This window comes from Electrona antarctica, assembly GCF_951216825.1.
Source record: "Electrona antarctica genome assembly, chromosome: 17".
In the NCBI taxonomy this organism is placed as follows: Eukaryota; Metazoa; Chordata; class Actinopteri; order Myctophiformes; family Myctophidae; genus Electrona; species Electrona antarctica.
The window spans coordinates 47191524-47205134 of NC_136798.1; the positions used below are offsets into that span (position 1 = coordinate 47191524).

Sequence of the window (13611 nt, forward strand, 5' to 3'; positions counted from 1 at the left end):
CCTTCAACCCCATTTTCTCACTGCTATATTTAATCCACAAGTTTTATTTTTGAAGTGCATGATAATCCAGTGTAATCTGTGTAATATTTTCACTATTTTTGTTGATTTACTCACCATTTGACCATTTGTACACTGCAATTAATCCACTGAAGTTTTATTTTTGTGCTAAATAAAAGGCCTAGCTGTAATCCGCTGTGAAACTGTTCTGCATTCACATTTATTATCAGAGGTCCACCAAGGTCAGGGGATTTTAGTATAATCTGATGTGACAAATGTCACACATTTGTTTTGTTTTTTGATGTTTGTTTCTGAACAAATATCAAATATTGCTTCACTTTTCTAATATTCTAGCCCAAAAAAGAAATCAGGACCATGCTTCAATTTTCGGACCGAACCTTGGTATTTTGGCACAACATGATCAACATATGATCAACAGTAGGAATTATACTAAGATCCCCTGACCCACCAATTTATTTTTTGCAAGATGTAATATATTGTGTCGAATATAAGACTCAAATAGTCTTGCTCCGATTATAATACAAGCCCATTTGTTTTGGATATTTCCATTTGAAAATAACTTCTTAACTTCTTCTGTAATTTGTATAAGGGCAACTACATTTGAGTGACTAAACTTTTTTGAATATTTAACCTGAAAGGAAAAATCCACCCACACTTATGCCAGAGTGCCAGTGATCATCCTACCTTGTGTAAATGACTGCAAGGATATTGTTACTTGCCTGTTTTCTGTTCTAGCTTTGTGGTGTCTATTTTGTTTTATACAATACATTGAGACTGTTTTGAGTATCTAGTTTACAAAGGGTCCACTAGTGTGCAGTGTTTAGCCATACTTTCTGGGCAGTATACAAATATATAAAGGCTGGTGAATGTCAATATGCTATATTTCAGGTGCTGTTAGTGCTGTGGACTTCAGTAGCCTATAAGAAAATGCAAATATTGCCTAGGCCTAAAACACAAGACTATATAGTATGAGAGCAAACACATGGACATTGATGTTGAGGGCCAATGAAACTCCAAACTGTAGTCTGCATGCATGTGTATGGGGACCTCTGCTGGCGTCGGTTCTACGGTGGTTGGATTTTGTAGGAACGTAGAAAACGTAGAAACGTAGAATGCCCCCATTGACTTGCATGCAGAAGACTTTCTACACTTTGCCCCCTCCGTCGAGAGCCTGTTTTGAATCTCATTTGACTAACCCTCACCCTCGGATGCTTTTGAGGCCGACCAAGATGGCGGCGCCCATAGAGACGGAGGGACCGGGAATTAAATGCAGTTTTAATTCATTATAGGTCCGGTGAGCTAATTCCGACGGTCTGTTTCGGCTCGACATGCCCCTATGACATTCCGATTTTAGGTGTTGTGTTTTTTAAGACATTTTGGACACAAGTTTTATATATCTAATCTCCACCTTCTGTGTGATATAAAAGTGCAGGCTGCAAGCAGCGGTTGCAATGGAGTGAGCGAGGGCAGCAGACCACAGAGGTACGGCGGAACATGTAACATCATAAACTAATGTAACATTGTGTGTTTACATTGCCTGCTTTTTATTATTTGGTCCTCCTTGAGCCAAGGGAGGCCATGCTAACGACGTTAGCGTGATGCTAACGCAGCTCACGCAGTGAGCCTCACTGTGGCATCAATACACCATTGTCTGTTTTTAATGTGACAAGTTGTGGTGAGTTGGTCACACAGGACTGATTGTTAGATCAACCTGGGATTTTATAATAGGTACTAAATTGTGTGCTATGTGTCCATCCATGCTAACCTAACAATAGCCTTAATAAGGATGTATTGTTCGATCAACAGTTGTGTGCTTGTCCATGCTAATAATCAAATCTACAAGCTTGTAGATCGGCTATTTTCAAATAGGACCCTGGGGGTCCCCTGACCCCAATCAATGTTCTCTATAATATTTCAATGGGTCTGACTCATCGCAATATTATTATTAAATGTCATGTTCTTGTTTGCTCTTAATGCTAGACTGCAGAACTGGAGACCACACCATCTGTCGCCAGGACAAACGGAGTGGCACAACCAGTGGAACGGCATGGGTAGCCAACCCAATGGACAGAGAGAGGCATCACCCCAGATGAATGTCTTGCGACTGGCCATGACCATGTGTGTGGCGAACCACAAACAATGGACCACATCATGAGATGTATCTATGCTCCACAATGTACTGGAGATGACCTGGCGGCTGAACCAAATGCCGCTGCACTCGCCTGCGCCAACCACTGGAAAGACGTGATATAGAGGATGGCCAGACACGAAGAAGAAGAATGCTAGAGTATACTGCTTGTGTGCATTCATATTGTTTGAGATATGTTTAGGCCTTTGTGTAGTGTACAATACATTATTAGGTTACTCCCCTATTTTTATATTTTATTTATTCACATGATGGTAAGTAGTGATGACAAAGCAAACAAAAGCACTGGTAGTAGTACATTCCAACTATGGAATTTGGGTGCAAGTCCCAGCAGAGCTCTCAATTGCTGTCTCACTGCTGTCCAGTTGTATGTTCACGCTGTCCAGTTAACAAATTAAGATAAGGTCATCTGAAATCTTGTTTTCTTGTAGAAACATATTTGCAACCAGGATCAGATAGCTCAGCTTCTGCCTCAGCCAAGTGATTTCCATGGCAACCCCACACCTGCCATTTGATTAATCAGTCCACTTTTCACAGTCACTTTACTCACTTTGCACTCTTCAGATACAGGCAGATAGAGATCTCCATGTGGGACACAGACAGACGGTTAAAACGGGTGCTATGACAAAAGGGTATTGCATACTAGGTTCCCAACTTGCATCGTTCCCAAGTAGGCCGGTGGCTGACGGGCACAGGTATAGTAATATTTAAAAAAATCACACCCGTGTGAAGTGAGGTGCGCTCTTATCATCATACATCATCATGATGTAAAATAGACCCTAGGCTATTTGCTCAGACACTAGATGTAAAATTGTCCATTCATTGTCAATGGAATTTAATGTTTGTGTAAGACAAATCTACACTAATTGCTGAAATGACCAGGGAGTTTAAAAAATAGTGAAAAAGGCCGAGCTACAAGCTCAGCTTGTAGCTATTTATTTTAGAAGCAATCTGATCTATTTTTGAGTGTCTCCTATGTCCAGCTGTGAGGGTTTGTGGAAACAAACATTGAGGATGCAAATTGTGATTGGCCGGAATGAGAGGATGTATGATAAGAGTGACCCTCAGTTCACACGTGTGATTTTTTTTGTTTGTTTAAATGGTCTGCAGTGTGGAATAATATATCATATATCTGTTCTGCCTATGCCTACAAGTTATATTTGGTAGATTTTACTATATTAGTTATATTATAACTAGCCAACCTATTAGTTATAAATTATATTTGGTATATGAAGTTATTATATTATTACCAAGTTAGTTTTACATAATTCTATCTACTTCCTGTAAGTATAGTTATTCTGAAATTATACACCAGGAGGGGGAGAGAGTGCACGCGCTGCCTGCACGCACGCGCTTACGCATGGAACGGAACGCACCCCCTTTAGATACAGGTACAACAAAAAGTGGATTAAACACGCCGACCTTTTATCAAAGACTTTTTACTTTTATTAAACATCCCGCAGAATTCCTGGAACAACTTTCCTCGTTTGATAGGTTCCAGAAAAAAAGGTAAGAATCGATTGTCTTGTCCACTTGCTGCACAATGCACATTGCAAGAAGCACTATCCCTCGTGAAGCAAAAGTGTAAACACGACCCCAAATTACTGTAATAATCACTGCCCCAAAAACATTACTGTGAAGTGGTGGGACATACACCTCACTGTTAAATTGGCTATTTGCTGTAAAAGTAAAAAAAATACATAATGCAGTGTGAACTGCCACAGAGGTAGGCCTCTACTTTGCAAAATGCTCTGAAAGAAACTAACGCAGAGCTCTTGGCCCCCTTAGCTGAGACATACCACAAAACAGGTTGCAGATTAAACATTCAACTACATTATCTACGTTCATATTTAGGGTCAGATCCTGGTTATCCATATTTTTGTCAGACTCCTGTTTTTAACTGAGCAGGTATGTTGTTGTCGCCATTTGTTTTGCTTACATTTAGAGTAGAGTAGTAGACAAGAGGCGCCTCTTAGATGGCTTTGTCAGCCTGAGTTATTTGTGTACGTACAATGTCTGTAAAATATTGGGATAAATATGAATGTATTGTATATCATGCATGTATCTCATGTAATGCATATACATTGGGACTGATGGTTGATGGGCCCGTTACCACTTTAAGTAAAGAAAGTTCTGGGAGCAGAAAATGGTGTGCGGATTCTTTTCATGTCTTATCATAGATTTCAATTCCATGTACTGTATGCATAGACTTATTTGGCAGCAGTGCAAAATCGGTGTTGTGTAAATCAATGCCTTTGTTTACACATGACCATTATGTTGGATTTATGCTAATGTCATGTATGTTAATAAAACAACCACTTAAACCCTGAATACTCTGAAATTGACTATTGCTTCAGTTGGTCTGCTCTTTTGCCCCGTCTACATCAGACATAGCTGTAAATAGCCCATCTACAAGCTCACAACGTGACATGTAGTGAGCTTGTAGATAGTCTATTTCTGGCTAATGTTCACCTCAGAATAGGGATTAATTTTTTTTCCTATCACTCCATTAATTACTGGCTCCCCTGCGGCCGTAAGTCTGAGGACCCCTAAGGGGTCCCAGACTGCTTGTTGGTTGAAGACCCGTAATGTAAATTATTTACTCTGACTGTGTGTGTGTGTGTGTGTGTGTGTGTGTGTGTGTGTGTGTGTGTGTGTGTGCGCGCCCCACAGAATGGCAACACCAGTGATCCGGGTGGCAAACAAAAATGCGCCCGCAAGCCGCCAACAGGCCATACTGGCACCATCAGATGGGTCCAAGCCCTACAAGAGCAAAGATAAATTCTTCCCCACACCTCCCGAGCAGCTGCTGGTGGAGTCCACAGCCCTCTCCTATGCTGAGCAACTGCTGGTAACTGCTGGTATCCAAACACCAACACGCCAGCAACGCCTGGGAAGGTTGGTGCTTCCGTTTGGCAAGTATAAAAACTCCACTTTCCACTGGCTTGCCGAGAACGACGTAGGCTACATAAAGTTGTAAGTACATATAATGTCATGTCAATGACTACAGTACTCCTAAATACAACACATTAAACAACACAGAATGTAGATGCTATAACTAAAGCATTCCTATACTATATATTTACAGTCTTGTGGACGATCACAGGAGAGAAGTACATAAAAAAGCTCGAAAGGCTATAAACCTGGGCTGGCTTAAGGACTACCTGGCGGAATATGCAGAATGCTTACCGCAGGTTGCAAGTTTACTATCAAGAGCTACAGTGTCCACAGCCACAGCTACAGTCCAAGTAAGTGAAGCACACAACAGATTTGCAGTGACACAAGATACTGTATTATATGTCAGATATCATACATTTATTTCCTTTCACAATGTTTTGGTTATAGGAACTCAGCTCCCATGCACCTGATCCCACTTGGGGGGAGGATGACGATATATTTATGTCTATCGATGAAGGTAATTGCACACAATAGGTTGCTTCATAAACAAATGCGGAAGTGCCTTTACTTTTAGCATTTTCCATTTTTATGTTCACATCTCTAATATAATATATTTTGTTATTGGAAAGTGCTGCTTAGCACAGCGGACTCTCCAGCCAGGCTATCCACAGCTACACTGTCTGCCATCACTACCTCGTCGACCAGGTCAACAGAGGACTCTCCAGACATGCCAGCATCCACAGCAGCTACAGTGTCTTCCATGACAACCACCTTGACCAGGTCACAGCCAGCGGTCACTGCTACCAGGTTACAGCAAACTGTCGCCCTCCACCAGCTGTCTGCCTCTTCCATGACCTCGTTGCCCACCTCACCCCACGACGCCAATGTAAGTAATATTCGCAAACCTTTTAGAAATTAAAGTATATTTTATACTACACGATTTTGAGTGGGACCAATGTTGGAGCATATTCACCATTCCCATGTTATTGTCACAGCTCACATGGTCAGCTCCAAACACTGTTTGCTTCAATGCTAGATATGTTGTTAATCAGAGTTGGTATTCACATCTTGACCCAGTTCAATACATTTAAACATTAATTTGATATTCATTTTTACAAACACAGACAATTGGTTGATTGAAACAAACACCTTTATTAATCCAAGCAGTGTAAAGCTCATCATCATTACCAAACAAACACACATACTTGCCATATCCTCTTCCTGGTCTCACGATCTGGAAAGAGTCACACATGACCACACCACAGTTCTTCTTTTATAGGGTATGGGTGGGGCATACCACTTGCCAGGGCTGTGTGCATTTTTCGGTGTAATATATATTATGTATGAAAGGAATTGTGCTGCTAAAAACATGATTAATACTTACCTTGGTGATTATGATTGATTTCTTTAAGGTTTGGGAAATGTTTTTATTGTCGATTATCACTAGTGATGTAGGTGTTGTATTGAGTGAACCTGTCTTTAAGACAGTTGGTTGGTGCCACTAGGGAGAGGCCCAGGTTTGAGTATATTAGTCACTCCTCTGTCAGGCACAAGTCAGTGAACATGGGGCACATTGCTGCTGGAGGAGCTCTGCCAGTCTGTTTAGACTAGACTGTTTGATAGAAAGCATGTAAGCTTATTGTTTTGTTTTTAATATTTTTTTAACCTTACATTTTAGAAAATACATCTGCATTATTGTCCATTCTGTCTGCCTAGCCCTCATCAGAACAAACTCCTTTACAAATCTTTTGACTTGTTACAGGTTACGCTAGATGGATGGCCAAAATCGTGGGAAGACTCAGGTGGCATCCCACCAGCTGACATATCTTGGATAAAAGATGATCCAGAGAGAGGGCTGTTTGGGCCCATTCAAACATATGTAGACAAAAAAGGACTTCTGAAAAGCAGACGGGAACAGAAGACACACGGGATGTGGTTCTATCCTCCAGAACCTCCAGGCTATGTTAACAACGGCAAACCAATTCCAGACCTCTTCTTCAGGAGTCGCCTGTTTGTGTGGAGGCCTCTGGCAGTATGGAAGTGCAAACTTAAGTGTCCGAAGGGTGAGGCATGTCCTGGAAAAGGGCAGGACAAGTACCTTCGCAGATCTGGCTTCCATACCAGGGTATGTAGTGTTTTATGTGAATGAAATGTCTCAAGTTACACAGAAAACTGCACAGTTGGACTTTATTTAAACACACTAGACACTATATTTGCATTTAACATTTGTTTTCACATTGCAGGTACGTCACATCTGTGACGTATCGAGCTGGTACAGCATGGTGACGGAGAAGGTGGAATGTGGGCCGTGTCAACTGGAAGCTACAGAAGCAAGAAAGAGGTGAAAGTGGACGGGCACGTTGGCTGGCATGGGATAATGTCATCCTGTCACAGCTCAGTGGGGCTCATCAAGCAATGTTTCCTGCTGTCCTGACTGCCAAGTAAGTAACATGTATGTGCTATAGTGGTGTCGCTTGGTAGCTGCAATTTGCAACACTAGGTTTTTTTTTAAATAATTGGATGAATCTAGAGCACTCGTTTTAAGAACTGCAGCCACAAAGCCGTCAAAAGAAAAATCAACTTTCAACTGTTTGTTAGTGCTGTTTTTCAGTGTTATATTTTAAGGTCTTATTAGGACACTGTTTAGCCCACTGTTTAGTGTAATCTAAATGTAGCTCATTTATAGATAAAACAATACTTGCTGTAAAAAATAATTGGTAATTTCATGTTTAGTTGTCTACGTAGCCCTCAGTATACAGTAAAAAGGTAATAGTTTATATGAAAAGTAATGAGTAAAATTAACATTCGGCCACTACAGTCTGTAATATGTTATTATAATATTACAGGCGTGGTGTGGACAAAAATGTGGTGCGTCTTCTACGAGACCGTGGTGAAGGGAACACCATGGTGAAGGTGTGGCGACAGATCCAAGAAAACCATTGTGAGGAGTACCTCCACCGGAAGGACCTGTACACCACAATACTCACTACTTTGGTGAAACCCGGCACTATAGGCCATGCACTTGGAGACCAGACCTTCATTGCTCCACCTCAGCAGAGAGAGCTGCCCAGTCCTCGGCTGATTCGGCATGCATTCCTCTTGGAAGAAGCTGACCATGTCCAGGACTACAGGAGTCAGATTCTGTCCACCTTTGGCACAGTCCTTAAAATGGATTCCACTAAGAAGGTGTGTACAAGAGAAAGGGATGTATTCATTTGTGTTGAATGAAAACATTTATTTGTCCGTTATGAATATGTTCCAGGTGGTGAAGAAGCTGTCTGGCGAGGGAAAAGGCACAGCGGAGTGGTTCACAAGCGTTGGAAATGAATTTTCTCAGGTGCTCACCTTTGTCCTCACCTGCGAAGAGTCATCTAAGATGCTCCAGCCCATGTGCCAGGGGCTTATGGACCGGTTTGAACAGGCCAGTCAGCCTGCGCCAAAGCTCCTGTACGTGGATAAGGGGTGTTGCCGTAATGAAGGTTATTAAGATTATTATCTCTTCTCTATTCCCTGTTTGCTTGGTTACTCTATGGTTTTGACACCATGTAAAACCTTATATGCCAACTATGTTGTCAATTCATCATCATTAGTATTTCCATCATGTTGTAGTAGTATTTTTATACTGCAATCACGTAGTTTGTAAATTATATATCTTGTTTAAAATCCATGTTCTAAATGTTTTTAATGTGTTATACATAGATGGAGGCCTCGTATAAGCCCTTTGGGCTTCTTGGCTCCTCCTGGCACGTTCCCTTTTTCATATTTTGCATATTCTTTTTATATTTTGCTAAATCACAGGTCCAACAGCTCTGGAGCGCTTGTTCCAGCCCTGGGTGGACCAAGGCATCAGGGCCGGATTTAGCCAGCCCCACTCAGGTGGGCAGACAGAATTGTAAGTGGGGCGACACCGGACGCGCCGCGTAGCGGCGCGGCCAAAACAATTTTTGGGGGTTCAAACCCCACAGTACCCCTGAAATGCATAGAAAACTGCTTTTTTTTGGCACAGCCAATAAAACAATTGGGGGTTCAAACCCCACAGTACCCCTGAAATGCATAGAAAACTGCTTTTTTTTATACTGTGCCAATAACATTTGGGGTTCAAAGTAAACCCACAGTTCCCCTGAAATGCATAGAAAACTGCTTTTTTTGCACAGTTATACTGTGCTATAAAATTCCTGATATAATATCAGGAATTTCATAATATTATTATTATTATTATTACCTGTGCTTGATGCTGGTCCTGCTGCCACTTCTGCCTCCTCCTCCCCATCTGTCACTCTCTGTCATGCAACTGTATGGTCTTGGTTGTTTTTCTAACTTTGTCTTTAATGACATTATCTTCTTCAACTCTTTCCTTTCTCTTAAAGAGCTGAGCTAATGTTGGTTGCGTTGCCATTTTGCTTATATATATTTTTAGCTAAAAATATTCTGGGGTATGTACTTAATATGGGTTGGAATGGTGCATCTCCATTCAAGTCTGTGCTCACTGGAGCCGAGACCGAGACAGCGGAGTCTGTGGCCGCAGCCGCCGCACTGGCCGGTGTTGAAACACTGTTTGTGGGGGGGGAATGAACAGCAGCAGCAGCGATAGCCTCTGTGTTAGCAACAGTGCTAACAGATGGGCTAGGGACTGCACTCACTGCAGAGGCAACAGCAGCGATAGCCTCTGTGTTAGCAACAGTGCTAACAGATGTGCTAGGGACTGCACTCACTGCAGAGGCAGAAGCAGCACTAGGCTTGCTTTTGCTTATAGGCTTAAAGAAAGGATGCATGTCGCTCTCTTTCTTGCTACCAACAGAGTGAGCAGACGGGAGCACACAGAGAGAGTGATTGTGTGAGATAAAGTTTATTTAGAAAATAATCACTGAAATGTATTTTCTCATTGTCTGTGTTTGAGCATGTAGAACTCCTGATTCGTGGATCTGTTGCTGGAGGCGTGGTTATGTGTAGGGGGTTTTCGACGCAGCTCATTCTCCTCAGTGTGTGCCCTGTGTTGTGTTCTGAACACTTCTCTGTTGTGCTAATTTTGCTAGACGTCGGGTCCCTCCGCCTCGCTACCGAGACACAACTTTTGCGGTATGCGTTCATTGTTGGGTCTAAAAATGCTGCGCAGTGCCCACCCAATCAGAAACGGTACAGATATTTCATGATATTTTTTATAGGCAAAAAAATAAAGGATCCCCATAACTTTTGATTGGGTGGGCAGGACGCACGTTTGGGTGGGCTGTGCCCACCCCTGCCCCCCCCTAGAACCGGCCCTGCAAGGCATGGTGGTAAGGCTAGACATATTCCACTGGATCCACCGCTTTGATGCTTCCCTGCGCACAGAGAGCCACTGCAAGTATGCAGCCTTCAAGGCCGCCCTGGCAGGAGCAGTGCTAGCTTACAACCGGGCAGATCTCGATCTGTTGATCAGGGCAGCTAGAGCCAAGGATCCTGTACTTCTGGCGTCTCTCTCGGACACCGAGATGATACGGCTCCACATCTCGAGAAATCAGCTCAAGCACCATGTGCGGAGGGTTACCCTGGGTGCTCAGGAGACCTTCAACCTGGTGCACACTGCCGTTCAAGAGCTCAAGGGTCCTGCCGGTCTGGACGAGAATGGAGTGAGCCTGTTCAAATCGCCAGGTAAAAATATGCATTCAAACACGTTAAACAATAGTGATATGGCAACTGTTTTATCTGTCATCTGCTTTCACTACACATGTATTGCTGTCCATCTTAAGGTGTACTTAATGGTTTATTCACAGACGCCATTGATGCGGTGTGGGAAGAACAGCAGCGGCATCTGGAATGCTTCCAGGACCCCATTGACATGGCCATGTATAGGGTGGCTCGCTCTACGACCATCAACGGTGTAGCTCTCCCCTATTATAAGTGTCCGTGGCAGCAACAGCCTGGAAGGATTCCACAAATCACTGCCGTTCATGATTCCAGGTATTTACAATAACCTATAGTATATTACTATATTCTCAAATTTATGCTGTAGTCATGTTGGTGTACATCAGTTTTATATTGTCGCTGTCGGGTGGAAATGTCATATGTCCAGGATCCAAATAAAAAAATAAAAAACATGATCTCAAGGTCAAAACGCGATGCGTCTTGAACTTGTAGATCTGATATGTTTGATACTTTTGTGAGACAATGGTGTGGTGAATTACTGCATTAATTTACCTGTTAACAATGACAAACAAAGTTACATATGTAAAATAACAACTGGCTTCAAAATGTATTCCTGTTCTATACTGTACATTTACTTTGGAAAATAGGCCAAAGCCATATAAAGTAGGCTGGTGTTACCAATTACAATTTCAATGTCACTTGCAGGTCCCCACTGTGCATCAAGTCCCTATCAGGTCTACCTGCTAAGTGGAATTGCGCGGTGGAACGCTGACCGGAATTCAGACATGGTGTACGGTGGGAAGAGACGCCGGGTTCAGGACATATTCTGCGCCACTGCTGGACCGCCTCAACAACCGCTGCCAGCAGCTGTTTGGAGAGGAAGTGGAAGAGAACTTCCGCAGACCAGCCAGCCACACGTCAAACGAGTTGCTAGGTCTGGAATTCCTCTTCAGACAGAGTACAGGGGTGTCTGACTTCACGCTGGAAAACCTCCAAGCTGATGGTCCTGGCCCAGAGGATGAGGTGCTCCAGCCTGGGCAGTCGGACCCTGACGATGAAGCATACGAGAGTGGTGCAGAGGAAAGCGTCACCTCTGCTGTTGACTCTGTCCTGTCCTGCCACATGCGATGCTCTGCTGAAGAGAGTGGCTCAGCGTATCCTCCGGCCCTTGTAAGTACATTCATTACATGTCTGCTCCATGGCATGCAGTTTGCTTGTATTTTCTAATTTTGTGTTTTTGAATATTGATGTATATCTTTTATAATATGATTAATAACGACCACATTATTGTCTTTCACAACAGGAAGACGTCTGCAGTCTCAATCCCCTGCCAGGGTTCAAAAAGGTGGAACGCTTTTGTTCCCTGCTGGTGGACTTCAGCCTCAGCCCCACAGACCGGCTGAGCGTCACAGCAGAGGAGAGGAACAGCATCATAGAGGCCTGAAACAAACTTGAGGAGCACGACCAGCATCCGCAGAAGTTTCCCGTGTTGTACAGTAGTCATTGGGGAAACTCGCTGTATTGTCGCACCAAAAGGTATGACCCGGCTGAAGTTGCGATAGTACAGCGGCTGAAAATGAGTGCTCTGCGTCATACTGCAGCTCACAAAGACATTTCCCCGGAGAACAACAGGTTGGTATACACACTGGTGAAACTGCTGTGGTTGGCGCTACCTACTGCAACTAGCCCAGAGAAGGGCCGGCTCACCAAGGCGTATGACAGGATCCAGCAGCTGTTGGTGGACGATCCAGTTTTGGCAATAACTGGCATTCCCCTCCCACACATAAACACACAAACCATAAAGGTATTCATCAAACGCCAGCAGAGTCTGGCAAACCTCCACTCGACCAAAATGCCCTCCTGTCTGATGAAGACACAGTCCATCTCCGACCAGGACATCCTTCCAGCGCCACACCAACCATCTGTCCTCCCTCCACCTGACTACGTGCAGCTGGAATACACACACACACACCCAGCACGGCAGGCACCCTGCTGTTCCTCAACCCACACTTCTTCCACCTCCTCTCCACACCCCTGTTCCTCATCCCACCCAAGCTCCTCCTCTGTCCTCTGGCGAACTAAAATGGTCTCGATCAACTCTCTACAAGAGGAAGGCAAGGGAACACACTTCAGCTGTGGGAGCTAAAGTCTTAAAAGTGGCTGTCCCTATCTGCCAGCTGTGTGGAAAACCCCAGCAGGGACACAGGAAATATAAAAAAAATACTTTCTGCCCAGAAACAAATATGTCCACATCCAAGGGACTGGACAATAGAGTGTACAGCGGTTATGAGCACTTTGCCTCTGTTGTCGATGAAGTGAAACGGGCAGAGCACGACCAGAATACAGCAGCAGTTAGCGGTTCCACCGCAGACCCACAGGGTGGGTCGACCTTGTAGGTCAGTACTCTATATCAGTGGTTTTGAACCAGTGGTTCTTGAGGGGGTTCTCCAGGCCCCAGCTAAAGGATGGAGAATTGTTAAAGGACCACTTCACCCCTTTTGTAACCAGATCTTCTTTTAATGTTTAGGGCACAAACGCGTTCCTGGGGCTTTTATGTGTGCAATACGTGTTTTTAGATATTTTATTCATTTAATCAAGATTAAAAATTGTCATGAAGTGTGGTCTCATTTCCTTGTGCTACTGTATCTACTACAAATGCTATTGACATTGAGTGACTGCAACCCATGGTGAATAAATGGTTGGTTATCAAATTTGTTTCTGTTATTTTAGACTCCTGTTTCTTGCACATTATAAAGTGATTTGCAACTTGTACTATGGCTGCTATATTGTTGCTGTCTGGTGGAAACCTTGTATGTCCCAAATTCATTCAAGCGCATAACATAAAATTGTTTTCATTTAAACACAAAGTGACATGTACTGAGCTTGTAGATCTGTTATTTTCACTATTGTGTAACAGTCTTGTATGA

The 13611-nt window shown here is 43.3% G+C and overlaps 2 protein-coding genes across 2 annotated transcripts; both read left to right on the forward strand.

Moving 5' to 3' along the window:
- The first annotated feature begins 6627 nt into the window (after positions 1 to 6627).
- LOC306940891 (uncharacterized protein) lies at positions 6628 to 8975 on the forward strand. Its single transcript, XM_079526138.1, has 6 exons — positions 6628 to 6692; positions 6825 to 7187; positions 7306 to 7503; positions 7909 to 8248; positions 8325 to 8541; positions 8861 to 8975. Exons 3-6 carry the CDS (start codon positions 7478 to 7480, stop codon positions 8956 to 8958), a joined length of 681 nt encoding a protein of 226 aa, XP_079382264.1. The 5' UTR covers positions 6628 to 6692; positions 6825 to 7187; positions 7306 to 7477; the 3' UTR covers positions 8959 to 8975.
- A 629-nt stretch (positions 8976 to 9604) lies between these two features.
- Positions 9605 to 13247, forward strand: LOC306940404 (uncharacterized protein). Its single transcript, XM_079525468.1, has 4 exons — positions 9605 to 10690; positions 10813 to 10999; positions 11390 to 11854; positions 11988 to 13247. Exons 1-3 carry the CDS (start codon positions 10330 to 10332, stop codon positions 11454 to 11456), a joined length of 615 nt encoding a protein of 204 aa, XP_079381594.1. The 5' UTR covers positions 9605 to 10329; the 3' UTR covers positions 11457 to 11854; positions 11988 to 13247.
- The last annotated feature ends 364 nt before the right edge of the window (positions 13248 to 13611 follow it).

Coding starts and splice junctions, on each gene's coding strand:
- LOC306940891 (XM_079526138.1), top strand. CDS start 7,478: ATGTTTCCTGCTGTCCTGACTGCCAA. Junction 7,504..7,908: donor CCTGCTGTCCTGACTGCCAA/GTAAGTAACATG, acceptor ATAATATTACAG/GCGTGGTGTGGACAAAAATG. Junction 8,542..8,860: donor GGGGTGTTGCCGTAATGAAG/GTTATTAAGATT, acceptor GCTAAATCACAG/GTCCAACAGCTCTGGAGCGC.
- LOC306940404 (XM_079525468.1), top strand. CDS start 10,330: ATGGTGGTAAGGCTAGACATATTCCACTGGATCCACCGCTTTGATGCT. Junction 10,691..10,812: donor GAGCCTGTTCAAATCGCCAG/GTAAAAATATGC, acceptor GTTTATTCACAG/ACGCCATTGATGCGGTGTGG. Junction 11,000..11,389: donor ACTGCCGTTCATGATTCCAG/GTATTTACAATA, acceptor TGTCACTTGCAG/GTCCCCACTGTGCATCAAGT.